This window comes from Eschscholzia californica, unplaced genomic scaffold (genome assembly GCF_041429995.1).
Source record: "Eschscholzia californica isolate CP2 unplaced genomic scaffold, dmEscCali1.0.p SCAF_6, whole genome shotgun sequence".
NCBI lineage: Eukaryota > Viridiplantae > Streptophyta > Magnoliopsida > Ranunculales > Papaveraceae > Eschscholzia > Eschscholzia californica.
Window position 1 is genome coordinate 40,018,472 of NW_028238483.1, and position 16,177 is coordinate 40,034,648.

General features: G+C 36.1%; 3 protein-coding genes across 5 annotated transcripts; 1 reads left to right on the top strand and 2 right to left on the bottom strand.

Moving 5' to 3' along the window:
• Positions 1-1,156: 1,156 nt before the first annotated feature.
• Positions 1,157-6,891, bottom strand: LOC147534787 (kinase with adenine nucleotide alpha hydrolases-like domain-containing protein). The gene is made up of 11 exons (XM_086650777.1): positions 5,659-6,891; positions 4,579-5,026; positions 4,404-4,501; positions 4,067-4,319; positions 3,228-3,974; positions 2,871-3,119; positions 2,612-2,769; positions 2,434-2,513; positions 2,205-2,352; positions 1,974-2,123; positions 1,157-1,885 (listed from the first exon to the last, which is right to left on the bottom strand). Exons 2-11 carry the CDS (start codon positions 4,781-4,783, stop codon positions 1,637-1,639), a joined length of 2,337 nt encoding a protein of 778 aa, XP_086506903.1. The 5' UTR covers positions 4,784-5,026; positions 5,659-6,891; the 3' UTR covers positions 1,157-1,636.
• Positions 6,648-11,094, top strand: LOC147534788 (uncharacterized). The gene is made up of 7 exons (XM_086650793.1): positions 6,648-7,017; positions 7,503-7,569; positions 8,365-8,486; positions 9,208-9,344; positions 9,568-9,715; positions 10,026-10,185; positions 10,779-11,094. Exons 2-7 carry the CDS (start codon positions 7,557-7,559, stop codon positions 10,868-10,870), a joined length of 672 nt encoding a protein of 223 aa, XP_086506919.1. The 5' UTR covers positions 6,648-7,017; positions 7,503-7,556; the 3' UTR covers positions 10,871-11,094.
• A 178-nt stretch (positions 11,095-11,272) lies between these two features.
• Positions 11,273-15,505, bottom strand: LOC147534789 (G-type lectin S-receptor-like serine/threonine-protein kinase At5g24080). 3 transcript variants are annotated; one of them, XM_086650773.1, is made up of 5 exons: positions 15,099-15,505; positions 13,236-14,620; positions 12,859-13,039; positions 12,315-12,768; positions 11,273-12,011 (listed from the first exon to the last, which is right to left on the bottom strand). In XM_086650773.1, the coding sequence occupies exons 1-5, from the start codon at positions 15,362-15,364 to the stop codon at positions 11,670-11,672; spliced, it is 2,628 nt and encodes an 875-aa protein (XP_086506899.1). In that variant the 5' UTR covers positions 15,365-15,505; the 3' UTR covers positions 11,273-11,669. The 3 variants fall into 3 exon arrangements, with proteins under 3 accessions (XP_086506899.1, XP_086506900.1, XP_086506898.1); XM_086650774.1 differs by having other exon boundaries at positions 13,236-14,608; positions 15,099-15,467; XM_086650772.1 differs by having other exon boundaries at positions 12,315-13,039.
• Between the last annotated feature and the right edge of the window lie 672 nt (positions 15,506-16,177).

Sequence of the window (16,177 nt, forward strand, 5' to 3'; positions counted from 1 at the left end):
CGTCGAGAGTTAAAAGTTCAACTTTTACAAAAGGGAAATGTTAAAGTGTACAAAGAATCTTTGACAAAATTCTAAAAAACGGTCCGGATCAAAGTCAAGTTTTGATCAACTTTTGTCTTTTAATGAAAATGAGTCATTAAGTCGAGAATTTTATCAAAAATTTTGTACACGTAACACTCCCGTTTCTGAAAGATGCCTTCACTCTAAGTTGTTTTCCTCAGTAGTCTCTTTTTTATTATCTTTATCTCTCTCTCCACCTTCATCAACTAGGGTTACCAAATTTAAAACAGAAGCTTTCAGTTTAGCATTTTTTAGCCAGTTAGTACAATTTTATAATTGAAAATTGATTTGGTCATTAAACATTATTTTTACATATCTACATAAACAAGGCACTAAATCCTCATAATAAAAAGTTGATTTGATATCTAAATCTTTTTCGGATCATTCACAAGTTAATCATTTTGTTGCCATTTCTTATGGTATTAAGAGAAGGAAAAGGAGTCATTTAAAGCCAAACAAGCAAAAAAGGTGAAACTTTAACACTTTTTTTTCTTTTCCTCTCATTAAGGAATCCAACTTCATGGATTTGAACATGAATGGCTGAATCCAATGTACAACTTTCGGCTATAATACTTTAAAGGTGTAAAAAGTTTGCCCTCAAACCATATATCATGAGTTTGGCTCTTTTCTCGTGTTAACATGTAAAAATCAACATTTTAATTATTAGTCACCAAACACTCGGATTCTGGTGAAGCATACTTTAATTCAGTAGCAACATTGAGAAAGTAAAAGGTTCAAGTTACTATAGAGATGAAAAGGTTCGACTCAGTCTTACTTTTCCCAAAAAGATAGACGACTCAATAGAAACAGATAGGGTTAGTGTTTATTGTTTAAGTGCATATACTCCGCAATTCGGAGGTCCCAGATTCGATCACATGGAAATACAAATCTAAGAATATTGAATTTGGAATAAACAAAAGTACTTTCTGTGGACTTTAGACCATTTAATTTCGTCAGGCTTTAGACAGGTAGTATTTCGATAGTTATCACGTTTATCACATCGTGTCCATGTACCAATGCCTCGGTCATGACAAAAAAATAAAATTGGTTGCCTATGTGTTTGCTTCAACTAAAATCTGTAATTAATGAAAAAATAGAGGACAAACCAACTCCCATTATAAACATAATAAATTGAATACAAATACATACAAGTTCTTGCTTTTATGAACCCCTTGTTTGGGATTGATTATATTCTCAAGCAACTACTTTTTTGAGTTTTTCTTATGTGCACCATAAAAAACACTTCTCCAAATCAACTCTCATGTCCTTCAACAAAAAAAAAAAATCAACTCTCATGTTTTTCTTTTCAAATAAGCCACTAATACTTCTAGACAAACCCTTCATATATGCATATATGTAACCACCTAGACAAATTAGAGACCAAAACAAGTCCTTTTATTGAGGCAAGGAGGGTTAACACCTATAAACAACCTCTCATCAAAGCCAAGGATGATGGAAATAAATAAAATGGACACGATAAATAGAAGGAAAAATATGGACCCATAAAATATGCACGAAGAAGAATCATAGAAGTTGAAGAATGAGTATTTTCCATGTAGTAGAAAGTCGGAGTAGGTTAGTCCAGACTTGATGATCTGCTCCATCTTCCTTGCAAATATTCCTCCAAAGAAATGCCATCTTCAATGCTGCTAATAGACAGTGAATCATCTTCCACGTCTAGTAATGCGAGGTTAAGATGCGATCTGATGTTAGGAACTGGAAATGATTCTTCTTCTTCTTCTACTCCATTGATGTCGTTTGATTCACTAATTTGCTGTCTCGCCCACTTGATTACTTCGGCATCACCGTTTAAGAGTTTCAAGACCTGGACTCAAGAACAAAACTGCATCAAAATCTTCAAATATGAAATAAACTAGAATTGCAGTTGAAATGAGCTAGAAGGAACGACTTACAAGGTTCATACGAGGACGAGATCGAGGCTCGTCTCTCATGCAAAGAGTAGCAGAAAGAACCATCCTTTCCATCTGATCATGGTCGTAAGTATCAACCATTTCGGGGTCCAACAATTGTGAAACCTTCCCACCATTTAGAATAGGCTTAGCCTAGTCATGGCCATAATTTTCATTATAAGTTGATGTCAAAGAAACAAATATAGTAGGAAGGAAATTCAAAATACCACTTACCCACATTACCAAGCTCTCTTGGCCCTTAGGATATTCACTGTTGATAGGCTTTCTTCCAGAAAGAAGCTCAAGAAGTACGACACCAAATGCATAAACATCAATTTTTTCGCTTATCTTACCATACATGAAGTATTCAGGAGCCAAGTATCTGCAAGAAGATGAATTATTATGAAGTAAACTTACTCCAGTACATCAAGTAATCATGAACTTTCAGGTAAAAATGACAAACCCGAAAGTTCCTGCGACATCGGTACAGGTTATTTGGGATGTACTATCTGAAGCCCATTTAGCGAGCCCAAAATCTGACAGCTGACACACAGAGAATAAAAAATTCAGCTTTCAAAGCTTCAAACGAATCGTCATTGACGCATAAGCATAAAGTATGAAAACGGCAAACAAAAAATTACCTGAGGCTCAAAATCACCAGAGAGAAGGATATTGGATGATTTCACATCCCTGTGGATCACGGCTTGTTCATTGCCGTGAAGATAATCAAGTGCCTCAGCTACACCGACGGCGACCTTAAATCTCTCTGGCCAACTCATTGAAGGATTTTCCTTAGTACCTAGTTAATTGATAGAAAGAAACAAGATTAGATTAAATAAAGAAGAACTTGAATATTTCAATTGGAAGTAGACAAAGAGAATTGAAAAGTTATTGAAGTACCATGAAGGTTCTCTTCCAGGCTTCCCCTTGATAGAAAGTCATAAACCAAGAGTAGATTACCATCCTCAAAACAAAAACCAAAGAGAGAAATGATGTTCTTGTGATGTAAGGCAGTGATGATCTCAATTTCCAAGACAAACTCCTTCATAGCATTTTCAGATGGCTTCAAGATCTTCACTGCAAGCTCATGCCCATCAGAAAGACACCCTTTATATACTTGACTACTCCCTCCGCTGCCAATAAATTTCTCTGAAAATTTCGGAAGTCTGGTCGTTAGAGCAAAACAAAATCTAGAATTTCTGAACCTACTCCACCAAGTAACGTAACCATAAACTTTAGGACGAAGAAGAAACAAACCTGGCATGAAGTTTGAAGTGGCAGACTGAAGTTCTTGATAACTGAACAATCGGCATGTTGAAGAGAACCTTTCATGAAGAGACTCCAATTCTTTCGGTAGCTTCTTTTCGAGATTATGGTTAGGAGAGGAGGGTAAAGATACAAAATCTTTTCCAACTAGAACAATTGCACCACTCTCTGCGTCCAAACCCACACTAGGAAAACGATCTTTCTGATCGCAATCGCTACCATTATTACAGCTACTAGTATTACTAATACTACTACGTTCATTCTGATCAATAGAATGAACGACAGACGAAGAAAGACGGGAAGGCAACTGCATTGCCCATTGAACTACAGATATTTCCTTGAATCTAGATCTTTGCAATTTATGCTTGTTTGACAAGATTTCCCGACGGAGGAGAGGCCAACCAGGTCTTAATTCGGTAATTTCTCGAACTACGAGGGAAGTTGAAGTGGAGCATGCCTCTAGATTTTGTACGGGCACTAAAGCCATAGAATTATCTACTAAGGCATCAGCAGATGACGACTCTTCTCCTGCTAATTGTCTGGTGTCACTAGTATTTGTAGAATCATTAGGGCTTGCTGGGACTAAATCAGAAGTTTGGGAACAAGTTGTACATTTCTTCTTTAGGGATATCCCTTGATCATAATTTGCAGTTGACTTGTTTACTTCTTTACATTTCTTACTCAAAGTTCGATGGAAAGCCCAAAACAAATTTTGATGCACATGATGATCTTCATTACCTGATTACAAATAGGGTAACCATAATAGATTGAGATAATTCCTACTAGAAGAGAAGATAATAAGTGAAGAAGAAGGGGTCAATTAGCCTAACCGCTTGAGCCAGAAGAGGTGTGAGAAGATGATTCTCTCTGGAAGATAATTTTGCCATTATTGACGGCAAGAACAGATATATCCTTGGAGAGTTTCCTGGCACAGTATTTAGCAACAGAAGTAGAACTTGTAATTCCATGGAGCTTCTTATCTGCAGTACCCACAATTACTTTACTCGCCAAATATGATTTTGTTTCTCGAACGAGGATTTTCCGGATTGAAGAACCTCTACAGATCTTAAGCTTGAGATCAACCTGCAAAAGAAACAACAGAAAGTGATTAACTATTGTACGTTATTACAAAGAGAAAATGGGCCAATGGAGCAGGGTGGAATTTACCTGTTTTAAGTTGCAAAAACCTTCGTAGACATCAAGTACAGAATCAAATGCTTTGACAAGAGAGAGAAGCGATGATTTACCATCTCGATCGACAACCTCTGCAAAATTAAAAATAAAAAATCATTGGTTTTTCTGGGTAAGAAATATCAAGTTGGATATCAGGAAGAGCAGGTACCAGAGTTGTGGAGAACATGTAGAGCAACGACACGATCACCAGGTTCAGCAACTTTAACCAAAGCCCATGTAAGTAATTCTTTACTTTGTTGATCTAATTTCACTCCTACCATTACCGTCTTCCCACCACTAGCATTACCTCTCTCTTCCAATTGTTTCCCCTCTTCTTCCTCCATCATGCAATTCTTGATAATCTTCTTCTTCATCTTCCCTTGGCTTCTTTAGCAGCATGCGATTTGATAATATTAGATCATCCACGCAAGAGAGACTTACATATATAATGATGACGTTGATGGTCGTTGCAAATCTTAATCCATATCTTAAATATTTTCACCAATTGCTTTTCTTTCTTTGGTCATTCATCACTTTCATGGTTGTCCCAGTTGGACCCACCCCCCTTTGATTTACTTTAATAACACAAACCACTTCCTAATTTTATTTTCCTCTCTCTAATCAACACAAAAACATGTATAAATTATCAAAAACACGAAAAAGTCATAAATTGAAGAAACTCCATCCACTATCGTGTCTCGAAAATTTCTAACATTAACACTTACTATATAAACCCTAATGTTTTTATACAAAACATAAATTTAGAAAGATTCAGTATAAACTATAAGGTATACCCAATTAAGGGTTTGCCTTTTAAGAACTTCTGCAATCTAGACTATTTACAAACTAAATTTTGTACTGATTTCACTGTAAATTGGGATGTTTTAATGCATACCCATTAACTTTATCTAGTTTAATTTTCAGGATCTTTTAACTCGATCCAGCTTCCTAGAGTGAGATCTTGAGTTTTATACTTAACACTTTTTGCCCCTATCAATACATTAATTCGTTCTCCAAAAACAAAATCAAATAGATCTCGACCCAATTACATGACTAAAATAACTTGATTTTCTAATAATTACTAGTAATGAAGACTATAAAACACTTGAAATGAAATATATTGACTAAGAACAAAAATGGAAACTTTGATTTCTAGAGAGAGAAAGAAAAACTAAACCTAAAAATGAGAGAGAAAGAGACTACAAAAGAGAGAGTAGAGAGTAGAGATAGAAAGAGAGAGAAAATTTACCTGAGAGAGGAGAGAGAAGGATTTTCAGTCAAGGAAATTGGTAGAGCTTCTTCTCTGAGAGGAAGTAGAGAGAGTAAAGGAGAGTGGAGAAGAAAGAAATCCGTTTTCTCAACAAACAACAAAAGTGAAGGTCCAAATTTCCCAATATAACAACAAACAGTCTTAAGGGTATTTTCGTCTCATAACAATTATAGAGGGGGTATTTTTGCCGGAAGAGACTTTGATTCATCTCTAAATACTCCCTTATTTATGACTAATTCACCTTTTAACCCATTAGTTTGTTCGATGGATATTCGCCTCCTTAGCTTGACAGTTTCCTCGCTTTGTTGTTTGGTTATTTCCCTCCCGACTTCAATGTTTTTTAGTGCATAATGTTTCAATATTAAACCACCACTACTGCCACCATCATCACTACAATTGTATAATAAAGACATTAAAATAACCACTGTTGTCACCAGTATCGTGGTTGCAACTATTAGAGTGCATAAACTCCAAAATAGTAAAGAGAAGCGAAATATAACGTATAATTTGGCAAAGAAGGTTAAACACTTTCTTTTTCTATATTGCAATAAAGACTTGTTTTAAACTCTAAATTTGTCTGGATGCATGCAAAACCTTAAATTATACTAATAAGTAAACACGTGAATAAAACTTAAAGTCAACTTTTCACAAAAGAACACGAACAATCTTCACGGGGAAAGAAATGAGATAAAGATGAGTTACGGGAGAAAGTAAATAGGAAATAAGGTTAAAATCGTGACTAGGCCACTAGAACCGCATGTGTTTTTGCCAGAAATGAAATGAAATCCCATAGTTTTCAATCAGAAATCGTCGAAGGTTTCAATCGAAGAGAGAAAGAGAAAAAGAAAAAGAGAATCGGAGATGGTGGTGGTGGTAGTGGTCGACCAGTGGTGGTGGTGGAAGGAAAAGAGAAAAAAGAAGATACAAGAAAAAAAGATAAAACGTCGTGGCAATATGCCGACGTGAAGAGAAGAAGTGGTGACAATGAGGCTTTGAGAGAAATCAAATATTTACACCCAAATAATTTTTTTTCCCACAAATGGTTTTTGTTTCTCAAATCAACCACCTTTAGGGACTTTTGGGGGATTAACAATTTTTCAAAATTGATTTAGGGATCAGTCTCTTACTCTCTCTCTACCTTCTCTCACTCTCAAGTCTCATCTGGTAAACACTCTGAAGGACTACTAGGAGAAACTCTTTAATGGCGGCAGCTCTTCAAAACACCAACTAATCTACTAAAGCCACTGTTTTGAGATTCCCCTCGCTTTCATTTATTCTTCCGCGAGGATAATCAGAAGTTTGTTTACTCAAAGTTGGGAATTTTACGACATTTTGGGGGTACTCTCTTTTTTTTTTTAATGTAGATATGATAAGATTAGGGGTTTCAGAGTTGGGATCTCTTTTTCTGTTGCTCATAATCGTTTTTCTTATGGGTTTATTCGAGATTGGATTTGGAAATGAAATGATAATTGGTTTTAGTTCCCCATTTTGGTTGCTTTGAGTTACTTGGGCCTGCTAGTTACGTTTTTTATTCGAGTTTTACTGGTCTAGAATCAACCAAGATTGCAATTTTAGGGTTAAGATCTAATACAACAAGTAGCCAACTCTTGATAGGATGAATAAAAGGTCTTCTCTTTTAATTGGGTTATTAGATATATATGTTATGTGAAACTGATTGGGCACCAAAGATACCCAATTAAGTGTTTCCACATTCCAGCAGATAAATTGATATACTGATATAGTCAAAGAAAGTTTTTTTAGCTCCTTCTACTTGAGAATATGAATTGAGATCATTTACAGGTTGAGCACTTTCGTATATGCAGGATCCTTTTTCAGATTTTGTTGATATTTGAACTAGGTGTCAAGAGTACGACAAGATGGAAGATTGGGGTAAGTTTTCTTTTTCTCAGTCGTCACTTCGTTTTTTGTTTATTATGCAAACTGTGTGTTTGGACTCTAGAGATAAAATGATTTTCAAACAATGGTCATTAGGCATTAATTAGATAGTTTGTTCTCCTAGTAATGAGGTAATTAGGTGGGTGACATCATATAATGAAAAATGATCTCACAAATAGACCTTCCAATATTTTGCTCGCTAATGCCTCAGCATGTGCAAGTTAGTACGTATACTACTCAGTGAACTTGATAAGTTATCTATGGAAATTCACTTGGTCATACATATTTTATTCATTTTATGTTTGAATAGATTTTGTACCCGACCGGTCGTTTATCTTGGGCCAAATGTTTCATTTGATGGGGATGTTTTCTTATAATAATAATAATCTTCAAGAGTGAGAATGATTATGGATTTTACCTATTCTTGGGAAGCCTTGATGAATTCATTGTAATTTTCACACTTTCTTTTGGCCCCTAGGTGCCTAATCAGTCTATTGTAGTTTCTTTAGGCTAACGGTTTTGTTACTTTGTACATCTATCTATTCAAATTTTTCAACTGCAAATTGAGATGGTTATGAATTAATGAACCCTGAACCACTGTTTGCTTCTGATAGTAAACCTTGTTTTATTTATAAGCATGAAATAATATTGATGGTTTTTCTTTAAAAGAAGCATTGCTACTTGAGCTTTAATCAAGGGCTTTCTAATGCAGACTAGGGAAGCTGCCTAAGTAACCTTGGAAATCTTAAAATTCTTTCTCCAATTAATAATTGCTCGCATTTATGACAGAGGTCGATGAACCAGTTGCACCAATTCTTAAGAAGGAAGAACCTAGAAGTAGATGGGACGATGAAGACCAAGAAGATAATGATGTAAAGGAATCTTGGGAGGATGACGATGAACCTGCTCCGGTAATGCATGCTCCTTATAGTTATTATCTGATGCCCCTATTAGGCTATTACATCCATTATCCATATCGAGAAAGAAAGAAAAAAAGGGATACTGTAGGTTTATTAACTAATTACATGCATCTTATGGAGGAATCTGGAAAGCGTATTTTTTTCTTATTAAGTGTCATGTGTATGAATGCCACTTAACACTTCACTTGATCAAAGGCTTTTGTTTACGATTTCTAAGTTTTGAAACACTGTTTGAATTTGGAAGTACTTTCGGACATTGGGTAATTGGGGTCACTATTCGGCGGTTTCCAATTGAATCGACTAAATATAGTTAAACTTGGTCGTTAACAGCTCAAAAGATTTTCCTTCTCTGTAAAACGAGACAACTACACCCATCCGAAGAAATAATAAAATGAGGCAAGTTATAAATTACAATATGTACTGGAAAAGGTGAACAACTAGAGATGTATTACTAATTCAATGTATAGAAACAAATGACTTACCCATGGATATTTCACTTTGCGTGACTTCGTTTGACAAAAAATATATTAGACAGTATTTATTTGGGTGATCTTTTGTTCGTTGAGTTCTCTTCGACTACACAATATTGAATCTCGAACTTGAGTTTCGAACTAATTACCTCACTGAAAGGACTAAACTACTTGCACATTGATTACCTCCCCTTATGTAGGGTTTTCTCTAAGCATATTTCATATGTTGTTATTATGATTAGGTAGTTGCACCACAACCTCCTCCAGAAAAGCCCGCCAAGAAATCTGTGGGTAAAGCCGGTGCAAGTAAAGCGTCAACCAGCATCACAGAACCCCAAGAAGTTCTGGATCCTATTGCAGAGAAGCTTCACCAACAAAGGTAAAATAGATTACCATCTAGTTTTAGTTTGGTGTAGTATATACAGTTATCATTGATAATGTGATTTGGTTGGTCATGAATTTAACTTGTTACCCATCTAATCAGTAGAGTTAGAGACTAGAGAGCTACCAACGGTTCAGTGTCTTAGAGTGCTATATTAATGATTACAATGCATAACCACACGAGTGATTAATAGTTTTATACTTATTTTTTTCCATTACAGGCTCGTGGAAGAAGCTGATTATAAGTCCACCAAAGAATTATTCGGAAAGAAAGGCGATGATAAGTCCTTAGATACTTTCATTCCAAAATCGGAGAGTGATTTCTTGGAGTACGCTGAGCTTATCGCTCATAACCTTCGTCCCTATGAGGTAAGCAGACTTGGTCGTTGCATTCTGAACTGGTGGTTCTGTTTGTTATATAGGTTAGAAAGACCTCCAAAGATGTATATATTTGATCTTTGTCCTATTAATTTGTTCTAGTAATCCTCTCGATTTCTGGATCCTCTGGCCACCATGGCATGAGAGTTTTATGTCATCACGTGAAGCTTGATATTCAGTTTCATGCCCCAGACCGTTTTATGATAAGATTTAGGTTCTCTAACTGGTGTTAGGTTCTTCAATTATCAATTAGCATTTTTATCTCATATGATTCACAGGTCAAGTCTTGATATTGTTGCAGAAAAGCTTCCACTATTTGGGCTTACTCAAAGCTGTAATGAGACTGTCGATGACATCACTAAAGGCGGCTGATGCGAAAGAGGTTGCTTCTTCCATTACAGCAATTGCAAATGAAAAGCTTAAGGCAGAGAAAGAAGCCAATGCCGGCAAAAAAAAAACAGGTAACCACCTTATATTAGTTTGTTTGGGTGATCCAAACTTCAGATGGATGAAAATGCTCAATGTGTAGTTTAAGACATTCCCTGAGGTTCGTCTCCATTCATGCAAGGTTGTCAGAGGCGAAAGCCGAGGCAGGATGGAGTAGTTTTAAATAGTGGACCGTGGGCGGCACGGCACCACCCGCATTATATAGATATTTATGTCTATGTTACATCTCATATTATAAAATATGGATATACGTAATAAGTTGATGAATAAATCAACAGATAAGTGATATATTAGTATACGAGAGAATATAGTTATTTGCATCGCCAAACGTCGAACTTCACTATTGTCATTCAGAATGTCATAACGAAAGGCAGGCACCAAACATAAAATAGAGCCTTTCATGTGTGGTAGTATTTTAATTTGTAATTAGACCCCTTCGTGTTAGTATTGTACCCCTATCATTGTTTTATTCCTCTTTTTTCCTATTAATATTAATTCAAAATTTGGAAAAAATTTGGAGTCCATTGATAGGTTTCAAAATAATTCTCGTTTCTTGCAACATCTCTTCTCTAATCAGTAGTTCTTCTATTGCTTTCTTGTCTCTCAGCCGCGAAGAAGAAACAACTTCATGTTGATAAGCCCGATGATGAGGCTGTGGCGAATACATACGACGCCCTTGACGATTATGACTTTATGTGAGTGTCTTCTAGGAACCATAAACCTGTTTTCTCCTTTGTTTTCAATTGTAGACTAGTAATCTAGCATCTTTAATGTAAAAGAAGAAAAAGTTGAGATTAAAAAACAGTCTTGACCATTTTTTAACACTTGAAATTTGTTTATTTGTTTTGATTTGAGGTATGTTGAATAAGACCTTATTCGGTTTCTTATCGTTTTAATTATTTGGTTCTGCTTAGACTTCAAAATATTCTTAGATGATCAACCTACATTTGGCCTAAGAAAATTGTGCATCTCTCGAAGATCTTTGAATACATTGAGAATGCAATGAATCACGAGTTATTGGTACTTTTTCTAAGAACCTCTCTAGATAGTAGTTTTGCCACTAGTGTGTTCTTTCAGATTCAGATTTTGGCTTGAGTCAGATTTCAGAATGTTCTTTTTTACTCGTTCATATGACTTGTCTGAATGGGGCTGGAGTTGATTTTGGTTCCAACCCATTTCCTGAAATGACCTGTGCTCCTAACCAAAACAAGTTAGACTTGTAGCACTCAGATTCATACAACTAACACTTAGGCAAGTCGGATTCAAACAATAAATAAAGACACCGCCTAAGTCCATTTGGTTGAAAGCTATAACCTCTTGCAGGCGACAAACCCTTTTTGAGATGCGGTGAGATTTTGTTCATGTTTCTTTACATCGACACCGTATTGAAACCTTCCTTCCCTGACTCAACGCAGTGGCACCACAATCAGGCACTTGACGGCCAAAATCAGAAACTGCAGTCCTGTTAAATTGACGGCGATCTAGGTTAAATCTTGGCTTATCTGGGAGACATTGATGAATAGCTACAAGTAGCATGCGAGGAAGTGTGAGTGGCAATGGTGAAGAAACTAGACTGGTTGTTGAATTCCCTTTTCATGGCTATGTAAACTTGATCTAAGCCTTCATCAATCAATTCCAACACTGTTTGGGGCATTGGTGGTGCATTTATACCAACTGATCCTTCCAACATCTTCACTACTTCACCCATTGAAGGTCTCATAGACACTTCATCTTGTATGCACCAAAATGCTACTTTCAGGGCTCTCACTAGCTCATCTTCCTCTACCATCCCGTTTAGCCGCTTATCCGCAACTTTCATCGGTGTCCCTTCTGTCAACTCCTGGAAGAACAGAACAATTATACACCGTTTGATTACAAAAACCAAGAACAATTGGTTGATGCGATGTTTGTTTAAACAATATGAAATCTAACTAGTGACCAGAATTGACTTGAGTCAGATTTTAGAGTATTTGTTTTTTTAGTTAACTCTTGCAACTAACTTCTCTGATTTGTTGTGCTTATTTTGGGTTCATTTGAATCAGAGATAACGTAATAGGTTAGACTTCGATGAATCAAATCAGATATGTTAAACTCGAGCAAGACAGATCCAGGCAAACAAAAAGCAAACACAGAGGATACATACCTTGAATGCCCATCCAGGATAAAAGAATTCCTCTGAATCAAATGACATATCTAGGTTTCTCCGACCGCCTATTATCTCCAGAAGAAGCATTCCGAAGCTATAAACGTCAGCTTTAACAGTTATCGGTCGATTACTCACCCATTCGGGTGCTAAATAACCTCTTGTTCCTCTAACCATAGTTACAACATGAGAATGTTCTCTTGCCATTAACTTAGCTAATCCAAAATCTGATACTTTTGGACAGAAATTCTCATCTAATAAGATATTCTCTGGCTTAATATCACAATGTATGATCCTGTTTCGACATTGCTCGTGGAAGTATGCAATTCCTTGTGCAGTCGAAATCGCTATGTAAAATCGAGTCGGCCAGTCGAGTAATCTTTTCTCGCCATGAGATGATTGAAATATCCATTTGTCCAGTGACCCATTTTTCATGAACTCGTATACTAGAAGTCTGCAGAGAAAAATCATCAAAAACTCATTAATGGTGTAAGGTCTTGGAATGGAAGAACAAGGGAAATCTGCAGAAATTAGGTTTTCTGACCTCTGCGAGCCCTCCGAACAGAACCCGCAAAGGCGAACTAAGTTCATATGATGCATTGAGCCAATTGTGTTTACTTCTGTTATGAATTCTTTCTCTCCATGAGGTAAAACTCTTTCTAGTTTCTTTACTGCAATCAGATTGCCATTCCCAAAATCTCCCTTGAAAACACTTCCAAATCCTCCTGCAAGAATCAAACGAAAAGAAAACACAATCATTAGTTATTACATATGAAATCTATGACAAGGTCCCGAGCTCGTGCCTCTGGCGAGCCAGGTCCGAGTCCTAAGCCCATCTTAATCGGATTGAGTTCCCTTGTTCTATATGAATTATGGAGGACTAGTTGACTTTCATCTCAAACAAGTACGTCTAACTCTTACCTGTTCCAAGCAATTCCGAAAAGTTATTAGTAGCATTCTGCAAATCTCGATAGTTAAAATTTGCAGGAGCACCCGAGACTCTCAAAGAGCTTTCGATCGCTTTCTTTAATGATTTTCGTCTACTAACGCTATAATAAAGCAAGAACGAAAGCAAAGCGATCAAAAGAACCATACAAAGAACAATAGGAATAATCAAAACCTTTTCATGGTGACTATTTGATTCTTTCATTGAACCGTCTCCATTTCTTCTCTTCTCTCCTGGTATTGTTCCATTATTCAAAACTTTCACAAATAAGCTTGCTCCAGGATCTTCATACCCACCAAAATCCAAACTTTTCAGTATCCAACAATATGCTTTTTCGTCATCTAACCCATACACAGAACCAACACATTCACAATCTGATAAACAAACATCTCCACACTTCGATATCGTTTCTTCATCACTATAATTTGCAATTACATATGATTTACTAAAGTAGTAGTTTGTATTTGATACTTTCATTATCTTATATCTCGAAGTATTCGAATTCGAATTCTTATCTGAATCTTCGCAGTTAACTATTAACGACAAATCAGACAAGCACCCAAGATCAGGATTTCTCAATTCAGAAGAAATATTACTATTCTTTGGCAGGCAACTGCAACTAGAATTTGTTTTACTTCCATTCAAGTTACAGATTCCATTTCCACAAACTCCAGCAATATCACATGGATTTGAAACTGCTGCCCATTCGGGCACCCATTGACGAGACCCATTAACATCATTATCCCATCGATATAGACGTAAATTCCCATTTGTCTCGAGTGTTAATCTTCTAAGTATTGTTCTGTTTCCATTTGCTTTTGTTCCTCCTTCACCTGCATCATTTTTGTATACATACATGATTCCATCTGATAACGCCCCATAAATGATACTAATACTTCCCGAATCGTCTAACAATGCAGTAACATCTCCTGTAATATTAGAGATTTCAGGTCCAGACCAGTATGAATAGTTCGAATGAGATTTCGGGGAGGCGTTGTTAGATTCAGGCAAGTTATATGTAAGAGCTAAACTAAGTGAAGTTGGTTTTTGAAGCATTTTTAGTGTGTAGTAACCACCACCATGGTAGAATGATTTTGATGTTGATAGTTCTGAGGAAACTGTTAATGGTTGGCCTGGGAGAAGTGTGTCAGATGGGTGTGAGAAGCTTTGCCATACTGGGTTGAGTTTAGAGTTGTAGAGGATAAAGTTGCCGGAATCTGACATTCCAGCGAATTCGACACCAGCCCGAGATGTGTTTGATGTCCATACTGTGGTTTTTTGGTCGGTAAGTATGAGATTTCCGGTGTTGTCAAGCTCCAAAATTGCATCTTTTCCGACTAGAGTGTCCCTGTTTATATCACTGATAGGAAAATTAGATCATTGACTACTTCATCAAAAACTTACAAGTTTCATTCAAAAGTCATGCTGAGTCAACTTAGAAGTAGTCGACTTAGATATGTGTAGGTTGACATTTTCACTAATTGGTAGCTGATAGATCAGAAATGCTCAACCTAGAAAATGTAGGTCACGATGCCCTGACTCACGTATTGAATCAAGGATAAATTACTTTAAAGTTTAGCCGATGGTAATCTTGAAATTTGATTAACAAGTAAAATATCATATCTAAATATCAACAAAAAAAATTAGCACTTGTTCGGTTGCAATGAAAATTGTTGGAGTATTTTAAGCTTAACGAGCAGAAGATGAGTAGTGTTAGTCAAAAGCAACTTAATAAATTTCCGTTGTTCCAAACCACATATCATCAAATAGAAAAAACCGACGAAACAATACATATTAATCGTGAACGAAAACCAAAAGAAGAAAGAAAAGAAAATTACCTATTAGGAGACCAAACAGTAATTCTATCCCCTGGGAGGTTGGCATACCAAATTGCTAATTGAAATCTGTCTATTGAGTCCACATGACTAAACCCAAATGCAAATGTACCATTTTCAGATATCCATACTTGATTTTCACTAGCTAACAACCTCGACCCAATCGTAATTCGACCTGCAAAGGCGGCTGATGATATTTCGACGATGAGATATAAGAAGAATAACAATGGGAAACAAGAAGCAAGAGAAAAACAAGAAGAAGAAGCCATTGGGACATGAATATATGATAACAGAATTAAAGCAATAAGTTTACTTATTTAAGCAAAAAGAGAGAGAGAAGTTGGGGAGAAATAGGTGTGTGTGTGTGTATGTGTTTTTTAAAGTATATATATATATATGGACTATGGTATAGACTAGAGAGGGAGAGAGAAAGAGGAAAGAAGAGAGAGAGAGAGAAATGATTTATTGGGAGGTGAAGACACGTATAAAGAAGTGGGTGAGCTAAACTTTGAAAAGTAACTGCAGCGAATAATGGACGGTGTGAGAATTGATTGTGAGTATGTCATGAATTTGGCACGTGTTTATTTCTTTATGGTCATATTTCCTAAAACAATTGAAATTTTTTTCAAACAATATACTAAAGTACCTCTTGTGGTTCGTACTCAATAATATATAGGGAGAATTTGACATACACCCCCACTATTATATGAATATTAGGACTACACCCCCATTTTTTGAAAACTTTTGATATACACCCCCACCTGGACGGAAACCGTCAACTCAGAGTTAAGTTGGGTGTGTGTGAAACACACGCGCCAACCATGACGATTTTACCCGTTTGTAGATGTTGAAATATTTTAAGCGATTTTGACAGACACCCCCACTATTATATGAATTTTGGACTACACTCCCATTTTTTGAAAAAACAAAATTTTTCAATTTGCCTTCCAACGATCATCTTTTACCTTTTTCTTATAAACTTATTTATCTTAGACAAGCTAAAAGATCAAAGCGAAAGAACTTATTTATCTTATATGTCAAATAAGATAAATAAGTTCCTCCCATATAAGATAAATAAATTC